The 23,646-nt window shown below is 33.8% G+C and overlaps 2 protein-coding genes across 2 annotated transcripts; both read right to left on the reverse strand.

Annotated features, from left to right (window-relative positions):
* Positions 1-653: 653 nt before the first annotated feature.
* On the reverse strand, positions 654-4,701 carry LOC122598117 (glutathione hydrolase 3-like). Its single transcript, XM_043770718.1, has 7 exons — positions 4,536-4,701; positions 3,760-4,103; positions 2,934-3,452; positions 2,245-2,480; positions 1,784-2,048; positions 1,182-1,319; positions 654-1,088 (listed from the first exon to the last, which is right to left on the reverse strand). Exons 1-7 carry the CDS (start codon positions 4,660-4,662, stop codon positions 822-824), a joined length of 1,896 nt encoding a protein of 631 aa, XP_043626653.1. The 5' UTR covers positions 4,663-4,701; the 3' UTR covers positions 654-821.
* Positions 4,702-9,684: 4,983 nt separating this feature from the next.
* LOC122595695 lies at positions 9,685-23,645 on the reverse strand. Its single transcript, XM_043768119.1, has 22 exons — positions 22,570-23,645; positions 21,059-21,174; positions 20,606-20,814; positions 20,048-20,167; positions 19,399-19,533; positions 19,201-19,326; positions 18,793-18,848; positions 18,620-18,710; positions 18,385-18,502; positions 18,096-18,308; positions 17,445-17,772; positions 16,674-16,767; positions 15,551-15,659; positions 15,122-15,393; positions 14,488-14,615; positions 13,786-14,020; positions 12,705-12,893; positions 11,729-12,012; positions 11,053-11,233; positions 10,718-10,960; positions 10,181-10,272; positions 9,685-10,109 (listed from the first exon to the last, which is right to left on the reverse strand). The coding sequence occupies exons 1-22, from the start codon at positions 23,448-23,450 to the stop codon at positions 9,962-9,964; spliced, it is 4,368 nt and encodes a 1,455-aa protein (XP_043624054.1). The 5' UTR covers positions 23,451-23,645; the 3' UTR covers positions 9,685-9,961.
* Position 23,646: the final 1 nt, after the last annotated feature.

Here is a 23,646-nt window from a genome sequence, read left to right on the forward strand (position 1 = left end):
CGTACTTGTGTAGGACCAAAAAAAGTAAGAAACGCCTCATAAGAAGAGGCTTTGCTCCGGAGAGCCTTATAACATAAATCAAAAATAATCTATTTAGTTATTAATGATTGGATTTTTGACCGGAATGAAATAAAACTAACTAGTTATTAGTGATTAATTTTTTCGATTCTGAACAAATATATATAAGTTCATTAACCAATAGCATCTTTAAGCTTACCAACAAAATTTATAGAGGAAATAAACTTTTTGTTCATTATTATGCGGTTCAACTTTTTGATTTTTTGCAAGTGTAAATTCATTAACCAATACCATATTTCCATAGTAATGTTGGCCTTTTATTACTCTACTCTAACATTGTGATGGAAAATTTGATAATATTAACATGTGATGGGAAAGTATATTAGAGACAAAATGAAAAAAGTTATGAAGGTAACAATATTTATGGATTTTTTTAAAGAAAAAATACGTTTTAATACCATTTACTAAAATGACAATATCAAATCAAAATATGAATATTTTAACTGAAACTAAATCAAATTACTTACTCGTGCATTTTTGTTCAAGGAACCTTAGTCATTATTAGCCTATAAATGATGAAGGGTAATTTATAATTTTCACATATATATGAATGAAACTATAAGAAGTTCATAAAATTACTTCAATAGCTTCATACTGCCTTCATGTAAAATGAGTCATGTTCACAATGTTTTGACTAAAATTATCTATGCAGGAACCTAAGCATTAGCCAGATAAACCCCAATTATTTACGGAAGACTATATACAACAAGAAGAAGAATAACACTGTCACGGAAAGATCATCATCAGCAAGCGGCTGGCCGGCCATCCTTTCTTGGATCACTTACAGCGGTAAGCATACCTTTCAAAACCTGTTGATGATCATACCTCAGTTTTCTATTCTCAATCGGTTTCTTTAGCGTTTGGACAATAAGTTGACAGATTGCTCCACCTGCTTTTGGCTCCAACACATGACCCCTTTCTTCCAAGAATCTCATTCTATCATCTGAAAGCTGGATATGATCACCATCAATAACAGTCCAGTTTTCATAGTACACCACATTTGGTATTAACTGCATATACAAAAAGAACATAAATGAGATTGATAGACAAAACAACACAATAAAATGGAAAAGATTGAAAGGGACACAAAATATGGGTTAGACCTTGTGGTAGACTCGTGGGGACTGAACTGCATTTGAAGGGTCCATGCCTAAGATAAAATGGTTGATGAAAACTTGCGCAACTGCTGGAATAATGTACATTCCACCACTGCCTCCGATCACCCCTGCTAACTGTTCATCCTGTAAAATTCCCAACTTTCTGGTCAAACTTAGTCTATGTGACTCACAAAAACTGGATCTTTATGTACGAGTAATATGCTAATGTCAACTGACAATACATACAAGTATCTTTAAGGTCAGATGCAACTCTTAATAGGTTTGAATTGTCAGATGTTGTTTTCTATACCAGCATTTTATTTTAAAGTCAAACATTGAGTCATTCATTTCAACCCTTTACTTATAAATGGGTCAATTCACTTGTTTTTTAAAGAAAGAAAAAAACAAGCTCAAAAGTAAACAGGGCGAAAAATAAACTACAAGTACATTCTTAGTGCAAACAACTAAAGCTAGCAATTTCTACCCTTTTGTCAAATTTACACGTTTTGACCCGATAACCAATCGATGACCCACCCGTCTTGTCATTTCTACACAGATATAGCTCATCTAACTTTGAAAGGTCAAATCATGAAGAACCGGGATTTCACCTTGAGGACAATAATCGGAGTCATGGATGATAATGGTCTCTTGTTTGGTCTGATAAAGTTTGAAGGTGAAGGAGGAAGGCTATCTGCAGATACTTCAGTTGGAACTGAGAAGTCACCCATCTCGTTATTTAGCACAATGCCTGTAGATTGAGACAAAACCCCACCTCCGAAGGCGTAATTTACGGTCGTTGTCATCGATACCGCATTTCTGTCATCATCCACTATGCAAAAATGACTTGTGCCTTGGTCTAGAAGTTGACTCCACCTGATTCAACAATAACAGATCACCTTGACATCAATTGGCAAATTTTTGGGTAGTAATATGTACAAATCTTCTTGTGTGCGTTAAAACACTCAATTTCACCCAACCTCATTTGACCCAGTATCTTACCAACCTAAATACCCATTTTGCCATCTCTAACTTTGACTTTGAAAAACAACATATTGAAGATCTAATATACCTGGGCATGTAGTATGCCGAAGGGAATGTGGTGTTGTCAAAAATCCGCCCCTGAATGTTCTTTGCGAATGAGGGTGAAAGCATATCAGCTACAGTCTTAGTTACATTTACAAAATCCGGGTCACCCAAATCCATCCGAAGAGCAAACATATGCTTCAAACCTTCAATGAAACGGTGTAAACCCAACGAGCCTTTGGCAGCATTTGAGTTCTCATAGCTTTCTAAAATGTTTGACACCTATGTTTTCACATATGTAGTCATAATCTACGGTGTCAATCTCGACCCATGTACTTACAAATGGATTATTTGGGTTGTGTTTTATCTCAGGCCGGTGATATATAACTTACTGTTGTACCAATATTGCTTTTGTAAAAATACCCAGTGCATTAACTATTATTAACAATAGTAAAATTATATACCTTAAAAAGAAGTGTATGTGACTCTAGAGAACCCAAACAGGCCCTGTTCAACCCATATTAAGTACTCATTTGACAAGTTACCCAAGCAACACATCTTGACACTTCTAACAATCATGATCAATCCACATCCTTATTAAAGGACATTTAGTAAATTAAGTATCAAAGTTTTTGTGGTAACTTGGTGCTTCCTTTGGTTATCTGCTACTAGAAAACACATTGTTGAGTAGTAGAATTCAACTCAGCAACGTATTTATAAAGAAGAAAAACATACCAGAGCTAGACCCAAGGTACCACTTGATGGGGCGGGCATTCCTAGTATAGTGTACCCCATTGTATCTACTGCAAGTGCATCCATAACATCAACACTATAGTTCCTCAAGTCTTCCATTGTCAAGATCCCACCTGCAGCTTGAACATCTTTAACCAGCTTCTCCCCTATCACACCAGCATAAAACGCGTCTGGTCCTTCATTTGCTACAAGTTCTAAGCTCCAGCCGAGCTTCGGGTTGTAGCAAATGTCCCCAGCTTTTAAAAGCTCCCCATCCGGAGCAAACACCTGTTGCAAACCAGGATCCTTATTGATTTTATCAGCATTGCTTGAAATCTTATTGGCAAGATAAGGTGCGACCAAAAACCCATCTTTTGCTAGTTGGATGGCTGGATCAAACAGTCTTTTCCAAGGCAAACGCCCGTATTTTGACCAAGCATTATGAAGCCCAGCTATCTCTCCAGGAACACCCATCGATAATGCTCCTTTATATTTCAAGTCGATATCATTCGCATACATGTCCTGTGAAATAACAACATTATTAATATTCAGCATATACCGTCTCACACTTGACACACTTTGGTTATGTAGCTATGGATATATAGCAAAGAACCAATGTATATGATTAAAAGAAAATAAGAAAGAGAACAAGATTTTAACGCAGACGGTCCACATCATGTGTCACGCCCATTAATTTGTAAGCATTTCTCGTCATAATCGTACCTAGTAACTTATATACTTACAGATTGCTTATACACAAAAATTTCGACCTACATTGTTGTATCATGCATATGTAGCACAAATAAAAAGGATATAACTAAAGAATAACCTCTGAAGCAGCCGAGGGAGCAGTTTCTCTAAAGTCAAATGCTAGTGTTTCTGAGGTATCAGCAGACCGAACCACCATGAAACCGCCACCCCCAATACCACTAGCCATCGGATTCACAACCCCGAGACATAAAGCAGCAGCCACAGCAGCATCAACGGCATGGCCACCTTCTTGAAGAACTGAAGCTCCAATTTCGGAACAACGAGCATCATCAGCAGCAACCACTGCTTCTAGTGATTCCACTACATCACTAACTTTTACTACTCTTTTTTTAAACCTTATTATAACTCCATCATTTAACCAACTGGAACTTACATCACCACCTCCAAATGTAAGTAAAATAACTGCCAAAATAGAAAATAAAAATCCAGCCAAATCAACATACAGTATTGGCATTTTTACTCGTTACTAGTATTTTATTTAAGTTTTACCCGCTTTATTAGTTTACAACTATGGGCTTAAAGCCCATAAACTGGTGAATTCAATAAACTTACGGGCTTCTTAAATTTTCGGCCTAAGCCCATCAAAACAGCCCAAACACAGAATCTAACCGGATGTGGTCCTGGTTCGGGTTTTGATTCTGATGCTGATTCTCTTATCCAGTTGGCTTTAGTTTATTCAGTAAAATTCAAGTTAAAGATGGAAATTCATATCATAATGACCAAGGTGAAGTATATTTATAAAACTATATATTTAAGCTATGTAGTATATAATTATGATAAAAGTCAAAGTACATCAGATGAAAATAAGAAGGATATGATGTATATATCACTTACAGAATATAGAGATGAGTAACATGATGAAATACAGAACAGCAGAAGATGTTGTTGTTGTACATTTCTTGTTGTATCTATAATAGTAATTTTGTTTTTCAGGCAAAAGAGGTGTGTGTTCGTTCATCATCTTTTCTAACGACACAGATAGAAAATGCGTGGGGATTAATGCTTCCTTTTTATAGAAACTACTTTATATAATTATATTATAATAACATAACATACGTATAGTATATTTATTGGAAAAATGAATAGAAGCTCCGTCAATGTTGGTGTCTGACTTTTTGGGAAATGTTTTGTTTATATATTTTACAATTTCTACTTTGGCTACCTTTATCATTTATTTATTTATTTATGGGGATAAAAAGGTAAGATTTTATTGAGATTATTTGAAAAAGACGAAGGATGAACTGCTAGTTTTAAATCATTTTACTTTCACACCTAGTTAAAAAATGTATGTAATTTCGTTTATATATGCCAATTACAATACAAATATGAAATGCGTATATCGGTATATATATACTAAAGGGATACCCGCACGTTGCAGCGTCACCTGTGGAAAAAGAAAGGTGGTTAAATGTGGGGTATCATGAACAAAAAACAATGGGCTGTATTGAATAGAAATACACGTGATACGGCTAATAATTTTAATCGAATATAGAAATTAAACTGAGATCTTGTCTTTTACATCAACTAACCTTTATCAAATCAGCGTTATAAAGATTAAAATAAAATTGAAAAAAAAACTACTTTCAATCTACATGACTATACATAATGAATAACCTGCAAATATCAACATACCACAATATCCAATTATCCATTACTTAAACGCATAAACATCTCTATTCCAAAATATGAATGATAGATACGTAGATGCATAAGATTTTTCTAATGATATTTTAGAAAGTTCAGGAATAAAGTGTTTGGGAAAGTGTAAATTATAAGGGTAAAATAAGGATTTTAAAGGTAAAGTGTTTAATTTGGGCATGGAGTAGTTTGTTTATATAGAGAGTATAGATATATATATATATATTACTAGGTTTTTTACCCGCACGTTGTGCGGTTTAAAGTTTTTGATATTGAGATTGATAACCAATAAAATTAGTTTAGTTAGCATAAATTTAATGTAATAGATAAATACATGTTAAAAAAAATACAATATGAAAATTATTAAAAGTACGTGATTTAGAGGTTTTTGTATTTATAGTTTTTAAATATTATTAAGTAACAATTCATTTGTAATTATGGATATAAATATAAATAGTATTTTATATGATTTTTGGTTAGTACGTGATTTAATATAAGATTAGATAATTTTCTATTATTTAATTTTTAAAATATAGTTAAAATTAATTGTGATTAAAAATTTTGTTGCCAAATCTTTTAAGATCAATTTTAAATATTTATGTATTATAAATATTATTATAAAACATAGAGATGTCACATAAGCTAAAATCTTACGTGAAATATTTGAACATAGCTTTAGTTTTGAGAACGCTTTTAAAAAACTCGGTTAAATACTGTTTTAATAATTATATAGATATTATATACTAAAAACTTGTGTAAATGTACAAGTACTTTATGCGTGGAATGTACAAGTTTTTTAAGCACATACTAATTTTAACTAAAATTCGTTTTAACCTCTTAAATTTTAACCAAATTTCGTTTTAACCCCCTAAAATTATTATTTTTTAACATTTACCCCACATCAAAGTTTTCACTTTCATTTTTGCGACACTAAACTTTTAGGTTCTCATGTTTTTATCAAACAACTTTCACACAGTTACGATTTACTTTTTAACATTTGGTCTTTAATTATTTTCATTTGTCTTTTTATACATATAACTTTTTCATTATAAAATAACTTTTATCATCGTTACGTCTTACGTTCATGTTGTTTTTATACATCTTAATATTCTTTTATATTATTTTTATTGTATTGCTACATGTTTAATTGTTTTTTTTAATTAAAAGTTTCATCTTTTAACTTGTATCCCACAAAAAATTTCGTTTTCATTTTTATTAACACTAAACTTTTGGGTTCTCAGGTTTTCATCATACAATTTGCACACATTTATGGTTTACTTTTATATATTTGTTTTTTTGATTATTTTCTTCCGTTTTTATACACATATACATAACATTTATAATTTATAATATATAATAATTTTCATCATGCTTAGGTCTTACATTCATGAAACATTTAAAGCATTCATATAGTTATTGTTTGTGTTTTTACGACTTATTATTCCTTTATAATATTTTTAATTTTTTTTTTGTAAGTTGTCATTTTTAAAGTTTGAGTTCGAATATTTAACATAAATTTGTCAAAACTTTATTGTATAAAAAACATACATGCGGCAACGCGCGGAGTCAATAGCTGGTTACTCTTATTTCATTACATAAGACAATTCACAATTGCATGTTTTGAAACACACATGTTTTTTTTTTTACTAATATTCCTAATCAGTTAATGCAATTCAAATTTTTATTAATAGTAATGACAGTTCTATGGGTTGACGCTTTTCATTAACATGCATAAAATATTTATATTTTTAACATAAATTCATGAGTGGACTTTAGATCTGTAATGTATGGATTTTTTATGCAAATTAAAATTGTCATAAATCCTTTTATAATTAAGAATATTCTTTAGTTATCTTGTTTCCACAGTCTTACAAAATGTGATGGTTGGTTTACTAAATATTTTTTCAACAAAATTACGAAAATAATACAAAATATTTGATAAAATCAAGGACTTTAAAACCTATGTTTTATTTGATAAAAGCAATGACTTTAAAACCTATGTTATCGCATCATCATCATCATCATCAATATATAAAGGATGGTGAGGTGATTTTTAAGTGAATAATTTAAAGCACATTAAACAACTCATATATAATTAACTGTGGGGGTCTTGATCAAAATAATAAAAAAAAAATGTTTAATGTGCCTAAATAGTGCTAATAACATTATTAACAAATAAGAGTAGACAGATGACAAAATTAATTGTAGACATTAAGAAAGAAAAAATTATATAATACATGCGACAACAAATAAATGAAAAAAGCATATTATTACGCAAAATTTTCAAATGTATGTATTATTACTCAAATGATAATAATAAATATGAAAAACATGAAAAGAAATATAAGAATAAATACTCTCAACAATATTAATAATTCAGTTAACAAATAATAAAGAAAAAAGTAATGATAAATCAATTTAAATAGATAGCTTGAAATGAGTCTTAAACCTTTGACACATGATAAGTGTAATTCACCAATTTTTCTTTCATAATCTCTTCTTAATTTTCAAACTATTTTTCAAGTTGATTTTTAAGCCTTTTAATAAAGTTTCATTCTTCCACATCAAAATAATAATAAAAAAAAACATTACCATCCTACTTTAAAAAATTGAATATTTGTTTGTTTAAAACTAAATCATAAAAGAAAACAAAACACAACTAGAACAAAAAAAACGGGCCAATAACATGCAAAAATCACTATTTGAAACTGAAGATCATTTACAAATAAGGAAAAAAAAAAAAAAACACATTCAAATTTATGAATAAGGTTTTGTGCATTCAAAGTTGAAAAATGAAACATATAAACAACAATTTCAACATTTTACAATGATGTGTCAAAAGATAAAATAGTTTTCAATTTTTAGATATCTTGATGACATGTACTCCATTGTCAAAGCTTGTAAAAAGGTTGAATAAGACAAGTGCGATGTAACATTCATCGTCATCAGCATGAAAAGGACACAGACGATATAAATTAAGATAAACCATGGATTTTAATCAAGTTTAAAAATGAACTTTTCATGTTTGATTACATTTAAAAAAAGATAGATAAATAAGAATAATTTTCATTCTCTTCATTCATTAATCAAGAGAATAGACGAAAACTAAAAAGAAAATAATAAATAAATTTGATAACGCAATATATATTTTGTATTTTCTTATATTTATTTTCAATTTGTACTAAAGAATATACTTTATTTTCTTTTTAAATATTCATTTTTTTCCCTATTATTTTTATTTTACTGTATATTACCTTTTTTACATTTTATAATTATCTCTTATCAAACACCCCCGAATAGATGTTTATATAATGGGGAAAATTAAGTAAAGCATGCAATATCTATCTTAGGTAAAACAGGGGAAATTATGTAAAATTCATGAGAAGGTTATGTAAAATTCAAAAAGAACTATATATGTTTATCAAAATTAAAAATTTAATTTGAACTTTTTTTTAAAATAACAATACCTAAGCTTAGATAAAGTCTGCACTACGGATCATTTTCCTTTATATAATAGCAACAAAGGCCTTACACTCTTTTGTTCACTTCTGACTTCTCTTTAGTAAATAAATGGAAACCCCTATTGGATAGTGCCAGACTTCTAACTAAAACACCAAAACGGTCCATCATTTTAGCTTTGGGAGATGACATTCGTACACAGTTTTGATGAATTTACCATAACGTATAATTTTTACAACAGATTGTACAAACCAATAACGTACAGTTGTGATAAATTTATCAAAAGAAGTGGTACGAATATCACTTCTCTTTAACTTTACATGCCGAGAGAAAAAAAATAAAATAAAAAAATATGCAACTAAAGCGACATGATTTTAATTTTATAAAACAGGTGTACGTGGACTTTAGCTCCGGCTACTTGTTTCTTGTTTGTCATTCACTTGATAGAAATTGTAATCTTACAATATAAAGAGAAATGATATAGTTACAAACAAAAGTTTACTAACCATGTTTACAAACACATGTGGCCCAATAGAAAAAAAAAGTGATTCAAGAAAGAGAAAATAAATATAGTTTCATTGGTGGTTATTGATGCCACGTGTGTTTCTAGTTTTTGTTTGTAAAATTTTGTTTGTGGATGTAGCATTGCAAGGGGCCCAAAAGATCTAGTAGAAAACTTATGTATTGGAAAGTTTCACAGAAGCACTACAATTTTTCTTATGATTATTCCCACATATATTATGGTTCCACGAGACCACGACTGAATCTGTAGAACATATACACAAACACACACACACACAAAAAAAAAAAACACTCTGCAATTCATGCTCATGTACACGCAAAGAAACAAAAGACCGTTGAAAGCTTCTGAAATTCCTCCGTATCCTAGAGCGAAAAAGAAAAACATTGACATGTTTGAAATATAACGAGGATCAATTTGACACCAAAATGAGGGCAAAAAAATGAATAAATTTTTTTAACAAAACCCTAGCCATCTAACATTTTAAGATCCCTGTCACAAAAAGAATATAGGGGTAGGACACAAGCTATTAATCCCTGGTCTAAACCTAAGCCAGCAGGTGGTTGTATTAAGGGTTGTTGATTCTAAGACTAACATAAAAGTGTTAAAAAAATTTGTGTAATCATTCTTGGGTTGTGGCTTCTTATGACTGCCAAAAAGTGTCGGGGTCATTACAGTATAATGTTCGATCTTGAATTTCTTGATTAGCAACATGGTAATCTATTAACTGTGCCTGCAGTATTTTACACAGAAAGAGCCCAAATGGTAGCATCCACCATCCGCCATCATCCCTGTAGCCACAGACCATCATATTAACATTTAATACCACAACTATATGATGAAGATTGAAATACTAGCTTACATGCTAATGCTCCACGACAAAACAGTTGAATTATTGTCGTCGAGTGGAAATTGATTCTTGTAATGAAAATATCCACATACGAACGCAACAACCTGTTTCGCAAAGAAGCAAGACTTGATTTATGTACAGAAGCGTTACAATTAATTCTATTCTTACTTCTGTTCCTAAACTTCTAAATGAATATATGTATATATAACTATTATGTTTAAAAAGAAAAAAGTTAACCTAAAAGCTTTGCCACAAGCACAACTACCCATTTTAACTATTAGCCTCTGATTCAGCTAATTGAATAACTGTATTTAGTTTATGAAATATAATTACAAACAAAATATTATTTTAGCACTAACTGATGTTTTGCAAAAGAGTGTTGGATTTATTTGACCTGTTTGACATGTATAACCTGTTATTTTATTTTGTCATTGACTCTAGACAGCAAAAAACTCAATCGACCAGTTCATAGCTAAATCAGCAAGAAGAAACACCAAGCACCCACCAAATGAACATTCGAGTGTCAGGACTCAGAAGTAGAGAACTTACAACATTCACCAAGGATGTGATGTTCCACAGAGCATAAAAACGCGCAAGTCCTGAAGAGCGCTTTGGTGTATGACTAAATAAAGCACTAATCCCAGCTGGGAATGGAAGAAGTATACCCAGAGGTGGAAGAAATAACACCAAAATGAAATCCACCATAGAATTAGAGTAAAGCTGAAGTAACATGAGCAAGACAAGGATAAAATCTCCTAAAAGAAGTATAGAAATCACCAACCCAACGAGGTCCTGCCATGGATAGTAATAAATCATTATCTCAGTAAATATTAAAGAAAAAAAGAACCATCAAATTTCACACTAATCAGAAGAATTTGAAGTACCTGATGACCTATTGGTTTGGTGTTGCAAATAACAAAAGATAAAGGGTACCACAACATGTTCTCTCTAAGTGTTCGTAAGCTACTACTATTTAGAATCCATCCTGATGCTCTTCTATGTGAAATCAAAGATTCGGACTCTGGTCTAAGCTCTTCAGCTCTAATACGATGACTAGAAAAATAGCTACACATCATGTCAAAAGTATGAAATTATTATCCCGGACAGTTTGGTAGAGTAAACCACACATAGTAGAGGTAAACAGGTTAAATAACGAGTCAAAACTTAAAACATGTTTAGTTTGAACTTTGAAGCATTCCATTAGGTTCTTATCCACATGGTTTATACCAGGTGCCCAAAAGGGACACAATTCTTCCCCTTCAAGAGGTGTATGTGAATTGTGATCCTTGTATATGAAATCTAACCTTATTATGATTTCAGTCCACTGATGGTCATTGTTATATTCATCCCAGTTTTGTTTTCAACCGACTTTTAATAGTATATTCTTTTTATTACATGACAGGTCGTCGAACCACAAGAAATATTACTACAATAATAAACTAAATCTTTGAATGAATCAAATTAGGGAAAAATAGACATTTGGTGACAACCTGTATTTTTTATTTAAACAATTTGAGATGTGAGGATAAACACAAGCCAAAGGGCACAAAACAAGAATACCTTGACTGCACCTCAGGTAAACCTGATGGCCTGCCAGTTGAAGATGATGGCCACTCATTCGTAACAGAAGAAACCAACAGTCCAAATTGATAATAGCCAGAGGCAGTAGACTGAAAACGAGCTAAATCAACACGTATGTGTAGCGTACTTAAAGTTGGATTTGCAAATGTGTCAATCCAACTGATAATTGGTGAAAAAGTTGACTTCAGTTGATCACACCGCACAAGGCGTAACTGAGCATTTAGACCAGCAACCAACCGATACCAAATGGTTGAGGGAACAGACTGAAAAAGAAACAGAAGTAAACATGATCGGCTTAGAACTCAATGCACTAGAGATGGCTATTTGGATAAATATACTTACTAATGGGTTGATCCACAACAGGTCCATAAAAACTAAAAAAGGTAACTGGTCAACTAGGTCAAACCTCAAAAGGATGAAAAGTTGCTTTACAAGTATTTTTATACCATAAAACCTCCTAAATCATATTATTCAAAAACCAAATTATTACCAAACACATTTGTTTAAGGATACTTCTTGATGCTGGAATAGAAATTAGTTTATCTATTAATTATATTATTTATACTTAGGATTGATTTGGTTTGTGTCTATCTTAAATTATGTTGCTTAGTTTAAGTTTTTAAATTGTTATCCAAGTTCCATGCCTAACTTGTTGTTAGGAGCTTCTATATATATGGTCTCAAATATTGTAGTTTAAGGAGTTTTTTTAGTATTGATATTTTATTGAAGAACTTGTGTTCTTAGAACCCTTTGGTTCAACTTATGTCTTTGATTCATCCTTAGTGTTTGAGCCATTTGTTTGCTAAGAAAAACTGCATCACTTCTGTTCAACTCCGTAAATAAAAAACTATACCCATTTTGATCCTTTGAACTAACATAATGACCTGTTCATTTAGCCACCTCTATATAAGACTGTCAAATTGTGTTTTGGGTCAGACATTGAATCAAGCCAAACCTGACTCATGAGGCTGGTTATAATATTGTCACTATGAAGAACAAAAGGAGCCATGTAACTCCCATCTCCTCCAAAAACTAAAGAGAGGGGAAATCTTTGATGAAGTGGAGGAGGAAGGTCATCTCTCTTCTCATCTCCACCGAGAAAAAAATCCACATATGCAAGCATCATATCAGAAGTTGTAGAGACCTGCATTTAACACAAAAATAAGACACTATGGTTGAATCACCCAGTGGCTGTTCAAACTGTAACTAACTATAGTAAAATTGAATACAGGCTATCAAAAACCCATAACGTTCGGAGTTGTTTAGTGGTATCATAATGTAACTGGATGGTCACCTGCATTGAATCTCAATTCAAGCTCAAAATATTCAGCCATCTGGGATACACATATTACAGAGTCTGGGTGGTGATCAGGCTAGAGGTGGCAAAATTCAATAAGGCTGGATAGCCAGTTAACAATGTGTTCTGGGCAAAAAAGGTAAGCCAAAACAGATCACGTTGACTCGACACACTTTCTGTCCAAAAATATCAAAATCTGACAAATAATAAGTGCATCAAATATACTAAGTTTTTTTTTTTTTTAACTTAATAAGTTCTATTACTCAATATTATTCATTTTTTGAAAGGAAAAAAAAACTGTTTTTAAGGTTTTATACATTAACTTTTGGTGACTTTTGACAATTGACACATTTGACCAATTAAAATAAAAATATTTGACCGAGTAGAGATCAAAGATAACCAAATCGACCCATTTATAAGCTAATGGGTCGAAACTGCCAGGAACAAAAAATGCCAGTAATGGCGGAAAATTCGGCATAAGTTTACTTGGACAGGTGGGGGGTCTTTGAGCGTTTGTGTGGGGTTTGGGGTTCCAACACGGTTTACAAACCGCATTACGTGTAACCGGGCCAAAAGATGGGCTAACTTTAGAGTAGTTAACGGACAACATTAAAAGATGGGTCTAATACACAGTTCTTCAAGCACCGCATTATAAAATCCCACTTATATAACACTACATGCAAACTGTGTAATAAAACTATGGCTAGTGTAAAAAGGGTAATAAAAATAAAAAGGGAACCTTAAGGCCCTCATACAGAGCACGGGAACGGCATGAGCGCAAGCAAGCATGATCATACTCCGATCTAACAAACTCACGTAGTCGCTGTATTTTCTTTTTGCGACACCACTGCAGCCATGTCCAGGAAAATGGATAGGCAATGATAGAAAGTATGCTGTAAAAAGATCCTTCCCACCATTGGTAAGATGCTAAACTATTAATCTCTTCTGCAAACCTATTAAATGCATCTTCATATCTGCAACGCCAAAAATTAAATATTTTCATGTTATTTTAATCCTTTAAACTGAAAGCAATGCTCACTAAAAAAATATAATCAAACGGGTGTAGATGGTAATATCGAGCAATTCAAGTATTGATAGGCCAATTCAGGTAATTTGTTATTGCAAAAAGGTCTCACGGATAAATATATATATATATATATATTTGCCATTAAAGAAACATGTCCAACGAGTCGGGTGAGTCAAGAGTTGCCTGAAGTCTACTTTTAATCCTGAAACCTCCCAAATCATTTTATTTCAAACTTAGATTGTTATTTTGATAACATAATATTTGTAACTAATTACTAATACCTAGTTCAAAGTTTTCGACAAAATAAGTTACTTGGTCTACTCTCATTTTGAGCAATAAAAAATGCAAATTTCGACCAGTCACAATTGCCACCACTGAAATTACAATACACCAGAGGGAGAAGTAGGCATATACACAATTTCAGCTACTTGCTCTGAAGGAGAATGAGGAAGATGCCATGGTTCGCTGAAAGTATTAGATCCTAAGAAGTACATCCTGTGCACATGATTTTGAGATTCCTCGTTTCTATTTGTTTCAAGAACCTAGAAGAAAGAAGCTACAGTTACAAACAGGGCCAAGTATTCAATTACTTATGAATAGAAAAATGATAATTGCACCACTATTTTTGATTAATTCACCACAATGTATAAGTTTTAAGGTATACAGTACAAGTCAGTAATGCTTATATGTCGTAAATGTATCATTTGTTGTAGTACACGTATCACTCCCCTTATAAATAGGTCAGAATGTCAGATGGGTTAAAAGTGTCCCAAAAGCATAATTTAAAAAAAATAATAAAGAAACAAATCATTATTATTACAATAAGGGTAGGCTTTTAATAATAAGATTATGTAATCATATTTGAGACACAAGCTAAAAGGTATAAAACTTTAATAATTGGGACATAACATTTTGGTCCAACCAGACCTTTTTCAGCCGGTACCAAAAAAATAATCCATTTTGACTTGTTACCCACCCGGCCCAGCCTTTAATTTTGCCACCACTATCTGAAACTGAGCTGTCTATGTAGCAATAACATTGTTCATACCTCGTTCAGTGACTCCAAAAAAGGAACCGAGTGATCTAATTGCAAGCCACGTCGAGCAGGAACAAGGCCAGGCAACTCATCCCCACTAATAAATTTTACACGAGCAACACTAAGTACAAAAGCAAAAAGAATGAGCAAACTTAGGAGCATGAAACCAAATAGCCATGGTCCTCCAAAAGTATATATCAACTCCTCGAATGTTGTATAGCAGTGAGGCATATGGTATTTCTCAGAAACACACATGTATGGGCATGGAATATCAGTAACACCACCTGTAACATTATATGCACTGTTAAAGCAACAAACCTCCCCCTAAGGTGCCCACTTCCCTTGACTTCATCACTTAGGTATAATATTGTAGTTTTTTTTATCTTAGAAATGAAACTGATATGTTCCCCATAGATACGAGTGAAACCAAAACTGAAATACCTCGAACAGGGGTAAAAATAGCACGATGTGGAAACTCTAGAGCGGGGCAATCATAGCAAAGAGCTCTTTCAGACCCGCTGACATTCTTGTAGGTTCCAAGTGGGCATTCCTACATTGAAATTATCGCCATTAACTAGTGAAAGTGAAAATAGCCAACATCAACATTGCATATCTTAGATAATGATTTTCCTAGACAAAGCAGGCGGTGGTAAGTCCACACAAAGAGAGAGACACCAATCCTTATTTAAGAATCTTGTGATTGTTGTCCATAATTAGTATAAAGCTTGAAACTTCCTTCTTCATAATATAAGTAGCACAATGGGTGTCCATGTAACGGGTCATAATAGGTAACTTTTTTATTTATCGGCAGGATTGACAAAAATACTTATATAAGTAGCAAAATGGGTGTCCATATAACAGGTCATAACAGGTAACTTTTTTATTTATCGACAGGGTTGACAAAAAATACTTATATGGGTAAGCCAGACAACCAAAAAAAAGGGTAAATGGATGGAAACCCTCTGGTCCCATGTACCGTCTTGGTACCCAAAACGCACGCCGCATGTAACTCATGCCCAGTAACTCACCATTCTCATGAGTGAATCACAAGATATAGTTTCTCCGCTTGCCTTTGGCAAGATTTGAACCTGTGACTTGCAGCCTTCATCTGTAAGCCCATGTGGTCGCATGGTGGCGGTACCAATTGATCTAAACTATACTATTAAAATTATAATTTAATTCCTCTTTTATAAGAACATTTGGAAGGTTTCAGGCCTTTAAATAGACTATGGGTTACTTTAAGGTCGTTAGTCATGCTCACATGTTCAGCCTGTTTCTGTTTAAGCTAATTTTTTTTAACTGAGCACTTCTATTGCAAGTAAAACCAGATCAACCCATTTACCAGAATGGGTTGAAATTGCCAACCTTAATGATGACAGTCAAATTATCTACGATTGATACCGTTAAAATGGCCAAATACAGAATTGAGATAAAAAGAAAATGAAAGTAGATAAATTTCCTAAATAGTATTTCTAGTAACTTTTTCTGCTCTTCAAACAAGTCAATACTATATATTACACTTTCAAGACCATAAGGGTTGGAATTTGGAAAGAAACAAATGTACCTCGCAAAAAATACCATATAGCCCTTTTGGACAGGATATCCCAGTGATAGTCCCATTGTCCCCTGGTTGGCCCATACCTCTACCAACTCCTCCTCTGCGATATTAATTTACCCAAAATCATAATAAGAGAACTTAAAGACGGAATTAGATGTCATAAGTATACATACATAAGTAGTTTAATGATCCACGTTAAATGATAAGATTAAAACTCAGAAGTATGAACACTATATAAATTGACGAATAATTATGTTTAAAAACAATGGGTATCCTGTAGTGTTTAAACTTTAAAAGCATCCAGTGAGTAACTTCATCCCGAATATTTTGGTCAAGACAGATTATGCAGGAATAAAAATAATATTTTCCATCCAAATATGTGCAGGTATACCATATTGCTTAAAATGGAATTGAATGATTAGATCACAAATCATATATCCAACAATAGGGATACATATGGGTTAATTCGAATTTTGTTCTATCTCCAACTTAGATGGGTGAAATTCAAATCATTAGCTATAAAATGGTTCATATAAATTGAAAGTCTCCCAAAATATCATAAACATCCTACATATTTTTTTCTGAGAAATGTCGATCACTATTTAAACGTATGATTTTTCCTTTATTATATTAATATAACTAATATTTATTTAAAGAAAAAACAGTTCAGAGGATTGGGTCGGGTGATCCATATAGAAAGTTATCTTTAGGATCCAATAATAAAATATGAACGGCACGGAAAGTACAAAAAAAGTAGTAATTTGTCAAGATTCAAACCCAATATTAACGCTTCCATTTACACTTGCCACAGATTGATACTCATCCCCGACGGAAATATCTGACCAATGAAAATGAATCCTTCCCCCGCCGCCACCACCAGCATTTGGACTACCATGGCCTCCAACGGTTGACATGGAGGATGAATTACCAAGAGCCAGTCTATCAACAAAGAGAAGTAGACTTCCACCAGATCCACCACCCGGGCTAGTCTCAGTGATATAGTTGACATCTTGCTTTCTAATATTTTGTCCATAGCTTTCTCCATCGGCAGTGAGTGAGCCATAGATGTACAAACTTGACAGAGAGTGCTCCAATGACCCCATCACTATTCAAGTTATTTATAAAATGAAAAATGAAAAATGAAAAAGATAGAAGTGAAAACAATGCCAATGAGCTAATACATAAATTCAAAATTTCCGTTCAATAAGAGCTAAAAGAAAAACTTTAGTGAGATGAGGTACGGCAAAACCAAAAAGATAAGTGAAAGATGAGCTATAGCCTATAGATGGTTTGTATGTGCTTAAAGGCAAAGATCATTAATGCATGCAAGTGCGTAACCTTGAGCACTCAAAACCTTCTATTTTTGTGTAAGCACGTCTAAGAGTAGAGGTAGGAGTATGATTTAACATTCATAATCCGGAAGCTTACCTATGATACCACCACCTGCAGTTGCACCGCCCAGACTATCATTCCCACTGCCACTGCCAGGCTCACACGGAAAATCAGGATCGCCATAAGTAAGCCCACCATCCACAATCATACTATCGTTGAAGTATCCATTCCCACCTCTCCCACCATGTCCCCCACCACCACTAGGACCTGCATTTAAGAATTTTCCTTTACCCGCCCCACCGATGCAGCCTGCATTAATTCCGAATCTTAGTCAATATTAAACATTAACTATAATAGCAAAAAAATACAAAATACAAAATGATACCTAGCCCAGAAGCAGTTATAGCTCCAGAAGGTTGGATAACTACAGTCCGGACCCACTGAAAATGAACAACAGATCCTTCAATCGAACCTTCAACAAATACCTCTTCAACTCGACAAATCTGCATGCACATTTTGACTATCAGAAAACACCTGAATACCTTATACTCTCTTAGCTCAGATAGATATATCTTGGTCAGAGAAAAAGCTTAATCAAATTTAGTATAGTAACTCGTTACCTGAAGAGTGAAGGACAGAGAAGAGTTCACATTGCAATCTTCAGGCGGGTGAATTAGTTCGATGGGGCAAACCTCAAGTTCACAATTTGACCTATCATATATCAATATATTATCTACCAAAGTCTGAACCAAATCACGGACTACAACTAAAGCATTAAACCATAGGTACTTACAGGTGATTATTAGTTGTGTTCTCTAATGGACCTCGGAGCACAGATCCAGGTTCAACCTACATGTGGCCGAATATATTGAATTACGAATAAATGAGCAAACGCATTTGTATTTTTGTATCATGAATTCGTTATATTTTAGTGTCTTCAAATAGCCAGAGACTTTTTAATCTACTATGTGCCCAATAGTTTAAATAAGAGATCGTCTAATATGTGCCCTAAGGGTAAACATAAGTTGCAATTAATGCACCAAATATTCTTCTCGAAAAGTGAACATTACATTTTCCAATAAGAATGTTGGTATCTTTCCATTTTATGAGAAGAATATCCCGTGCATTAATTGCACTTTCTGTGTGATCTTAGGGCACATATTAGACAACTCTTATACATAAATAACACAACTAGCCTTACACTGATACAGCAGAATATTGATAAAACCAGATGCTGAGCTTCTATAATATTCCCAGCTCCAGTCAAATTCAATGAACCTTGTCCATGAACACCAAGATTTGCATTTGATTGTATCACAGAACCTCCCTGGCATAAGAAAATTATTAACCACTGCATTCATTGAACTTTGAGACTGGCTCATTTTTACCAAAAAGTTACCTTAAGAACCAGTAAATTGCTAGCCTCAAGCAATGAAGTGGCAATTATCGGATCACCCTCTCCATCGCCATCTATAATCATTTTGGAATTCAACATCAAGTGCAATTTAACAGACATTCGTAAAGCCCCATATATCTAAGAAAATATATCAAATCCGGCAATAAGTATTCCATTTCAAAAATAGATAAAAACACAGTAGAAAGGGTAAAACTTTTGAAGTTTTTACAATGCAGAGAATCTGGAATTGATCGTAAAAGAGAAATCGTAGTAACATGTACAAAACATATAATGCAGTAAAGAAACAAAAAGCAGATATCTATATTTCTATACTATATTATACAAAAAATAACACTCTATTTTTGGAAGTGTTGAAAAATATGTAATATTTTCACTTAGCACCCCTTAAGATATTTTCACTTACACTACCTCCTTAACATTAATGATTAAATTACACTATCAATCCTTTATTGTTAAAAATATCTCCATTAACCCTCTACATCAATTATCTACACCACTCGACACCTCATTAACCACCAACAGTCGCCCCTACTACCACATTGTCGCCGCCACGAGCACCGCCACATTGCGCGGGTAACGTGCTAGTAGTGTAAATATAAAAGTAGACTCATATACAATGCCCTACGCATACCTTGATAACAGAATCACTCATTAGAAGTTCTTCTGCCATTAGTTCAAACTCCGACACAGCATCATGAGGAAGACCAAAGCTTAGAACAGCAGCGGCTGACAAACTAAGTGTTCCTTGAACCTATATATTACAAAGTAACATTATAACATATTGACATAAACCAAAAGGTCAATCAAATTTATAATGGATATGTACATCCAGAATCGCAGTAACCATAAAGGTGGCAAAATGACTGGGTCGAGCAGCTTGTTTAATAAATCAAAAATGGGCAACCTTTTTGCCCAACGTTATCAATGTTATCAATAATTAACGTATCAGCATCAGATACCATTACGAAAATCATATTATTTTCATAAACATTTTGAATAGATTTATTTGAAGGTCCTAGGGATTAAAAACTCACTTCGAGTGACTTTCAACCCATTTGACCTTTTTCATTGTAAGCAAAAAAAAATTATATTACTTGTTTGATCCTTCAGAGATAGAAAACAATCCGAAGCGGCTCATTCATGTATAAATGGATTGAAATTGCCACCTCTGTGTAAACATCGTGACAACCTGCACACGACTCCAACGCAGAGGAACAGCAGCTTTAGCATACTCTTGAATTTCAACACCGGTCCAGCGGGGCTGATTCGGGAATGCAAATAGAGGTGTGTTTGTATCTGTTGACATGTTATGGTTGTTAACTCTGAGCCTTCGTGGAACTGCATCATAAAAGGTCCCAGCAGCACCCGAGTTTGCAGGACAGCCATAACTTTCTCCTCCTGCAAACATGAAGAATGTAATTCCGTGAGCAAATCTAAATTATAAATGTTTCCGATCAAGACCACAAAGATAACTTTATAAGATTCATAAATGATGGAATTACGGTATTCCTCGTCACACCTACTTTTGCTTTAATGATTTACTGATAGGTCCCAAACTTGACTCAACATTTACAGATACAATCTTTCTTCATTCAAGAAGTAAAAGTACAGACCAATTAAAGAAAAGATAATATGGACCAACCGTGAGCAAAAATTGATTGGTCATCATGCCTACTGAATACGTTAACAGATATTCTTCCACCCGCACCTCCAGCAAATCCATTACCTCCAGATGCACTTAAGATGCCACCACCTGTCCTGCTCTTCGTAGAACAAACAAGGATGATTGTTATGGTTTGTAGTCAAAACCCAAACCTAATAGACAGTTACATAATCAAATCAGGTTTGATGGAAAACTAAAAAAATATTTAGAACATATTAACTACATAACTAGATAGAAAGACAGACGGCTGATAAAAAGTTGAAATCACATAAATCCTCGTCACACCAATGATCTTACGGTGTATCCTACTGAAAAAATACACTTCACTGCGTGGATCTCCACCCCAAATAAAATAGGATGGAAATATAAATACTAGACTCGACCATGGTTGCTTGTTATTTTGGTTTCCAATTTCCTACTTTGAGTGGCAAGATAATCTGAGTGTATTTTCCACAGTATCTAACAAGAGCAAGTGTATTTTTAAGTGTAGACTTAAGGTAATGCAACATGCATATTACTGTTGAATAAGGGCATCCAAATGTCAGTTTGGTTTTCTTGTTTCCCATCTAAGATTAGGTGGTCTATGCCTTATAGAACCCAATGTTACTGTTTACTTATTTTATTGAAAGGCCAAGAGTTACACACCTACAAAGAATTCCATGTTACCAACTTTTGATACTTTGCAATTCCCATGTAACATAAATAAATAAAATTCAAATACTTATTCAGCCCTACTATACTAGGGAGTCAGTAACACTTTCTTATTGTACTTGTACCTTGGGGTTTCCCACCAGGGTCCAATACGCATGCGCGCGAGCCAGGGGGGGGGAGGGATTTATTAGTATTTCGTGAATTCATAGGTTTCATCCTAGGCATTCCAGTTATTTAGGAGTAAGAAAGTTTGTCTTTCAAAGAAAAACAAATGTGTATGTTTGTATTACAAGATTTAAAGAATTTTGTCAAACGCATATATTTATACTTTCAAAATCTAACTATCCATTTCACTTATGATGTCATAAATTTTGATTACACCTTGAATAGGTGATGAGGAGAGCAACTAGTTTCCGAAATTTAAGGTGGTTCATGATATAAGATGCCAAAAACTAATTATACAGATTTGTTGTCTGAGAGTGAAAAGCAAGTTGATCTGATAGAAAGTCCTCTCAAGCTGATACACACACCACAATATCATATTGTTGTAATAGGTGTTGAAAGAACTACAATGATGCACCAGGGTGGTTCTTCATAAATATAGCAAAAAGAATATTCAATGGATGTATGTCTAAGACAGCATAATTTACAACAAGCCAAATGTTACAACATGTCGTCAGATATTATATCTCAAATTCGAAACCTCTAAATTCACATGAACCAAGAAACGAGCATTCAAGATATGGCAAACCCTAAAACCAACCATGTATCCTAATAATTCAAAAAGACAGCAGTAAAAGGAATTAAAAAAACAAAATAACAAAGAAAGAGACTGTTACATTTTCCGGGACTTCACGAATATGCTTCCACCAGACCCTCCTCCACCTTTAACCCCGCCATTGCCACCATCGGCAAAAATCCCCCCGTAAACTTGAACAACATCTACCACCTCGACCCAAACCCTCCCACCTCCTTCTCCACCATAATCCTCTTCCTTACTTGTCGTCCCGCCACGACTCCCATAGTTGTACGGTTCTCCCAAATCCGACCACCCATAGGCATCACCGCCCCAAACATCCTCCGGTAACTTGGTATTATCTGCAACACAGCAAGCACCTCTCCCACCATGCCCTGCGCCACCTCCCAACACACCTTTCGGGCTGCCACTCGTATACTCAGGAGGATCACCACCCAAACCAGTAACATTCAAAACCGAACCTTCATCAAATGTAACATTTCCCGCCGTCAAATAAAACGTCCCAGCTACGACCTCCGAATCCAACCCTAACCTAAACTCATCACTAACATTAACCACAATCAAACATCCAGCCACAGCACAACTAATTCTAACCCTAGGCGATATAATCAAACTCCCTTTCCCTTCTATATACACATCATTTATAAATATCAAACTAGAATTCACTTCACATACACTATCTAAACTACCCGTACCTCGTAAATCACTTTCGCATGATAGCGACGGCTGATGTGGCGGCGGAGACGGCGGTGGTGGCGAGGGCGGCGAGTAATCTCCGTGAAATAACTCAAAAATCAACGATTCGTTAACACTTGATGAGGAAATTACAAATTTCGGATATGTGAATCCACTAATAGTAATAAGTATTACATTAATTAGTAAATATAACATATGGGTAGCCATTGAGCAAGTGTAAATTGAATTTGAATCATATATATATATATATATATATATACAGATCATGTCATATTATCAATATATGAATTTATTAGGTGTTTCATTTGATTTAATTGTGTAGAGTGAATGATTGCGATAGTGACGGAGATGCGGTGGTGAGACGGTGGGCGCCCACCGGGGAGATGAGATAGATAGATATATATAGGTGTTTACGTATAATTTTAATAACAAAATCATGAATCAGAGATGATGATTTGGGGAT

The sequence above is a fragment of the Erigeron canadensis genome, chromosome 4 (assembly GCF_010389155.1).
Source record: "Erigeron canadensis isolate Cc75 chromosome 4, C_canadensis_v1, whole genome shotgun sequence".
Lineage (NCBI taxonomy): Eukaryota > Viridiplantae > Streptophyta > Magnoliopsida > Asterales > Asteraceae > Erigeron > Erigeron canadensis.

What these genes read in the sequence shown, in the direction of transcription:
- LOC122595695 (XM_043768119.1), bottom strand. Translation starts at nt 23,450, where the DNA reads ATGATCTGTATATATATATATATATATATATATGATTCAAATTCAATT. An exon ending in TATTTTTACCCCTGTTCGAG is followed by an intron (nt 15,394 to 15,550) that starts GTATTTCAGTTT and finishes ATAATGTTACAG; the next exon opens with GTGGTGTTACTGATATTCCA. An exon ending in TTGTCGTGGAGCATTAGCAT is followed by an intron (nt 10,110 to 10,180) that starts GTAAGCTAGTAT and finishes CTGTGGCTACAG; the next exon opens with GGATGATGGCGGATGGTGGA.
- LOC122598117 (XM_043770718.1), bottom strand. Translation starts at nt 4,662, where the DNA reads ATGATGAACGAACACACACCTCTTTTGCCTGAAAAACAAAATTACTAT. An exon ending in GTACCTTGGGTCTAGCTCTG is followed by an intron (nt 2,481 to 2,933) that starts GTATGTTTTTCT and finishes GTGAAAACATAG; the next exon opens with GTGTCAAACATTTTAGAAAG. An exon ending in TCGGCATACTACATGCCCAG is followed by an intron (nt 2,049 to 2,244) that starts GTATATTAGATC and finishes TTGTTGAATCAG; the next exon opens with GTGGAGTCAACTTCTAGACC.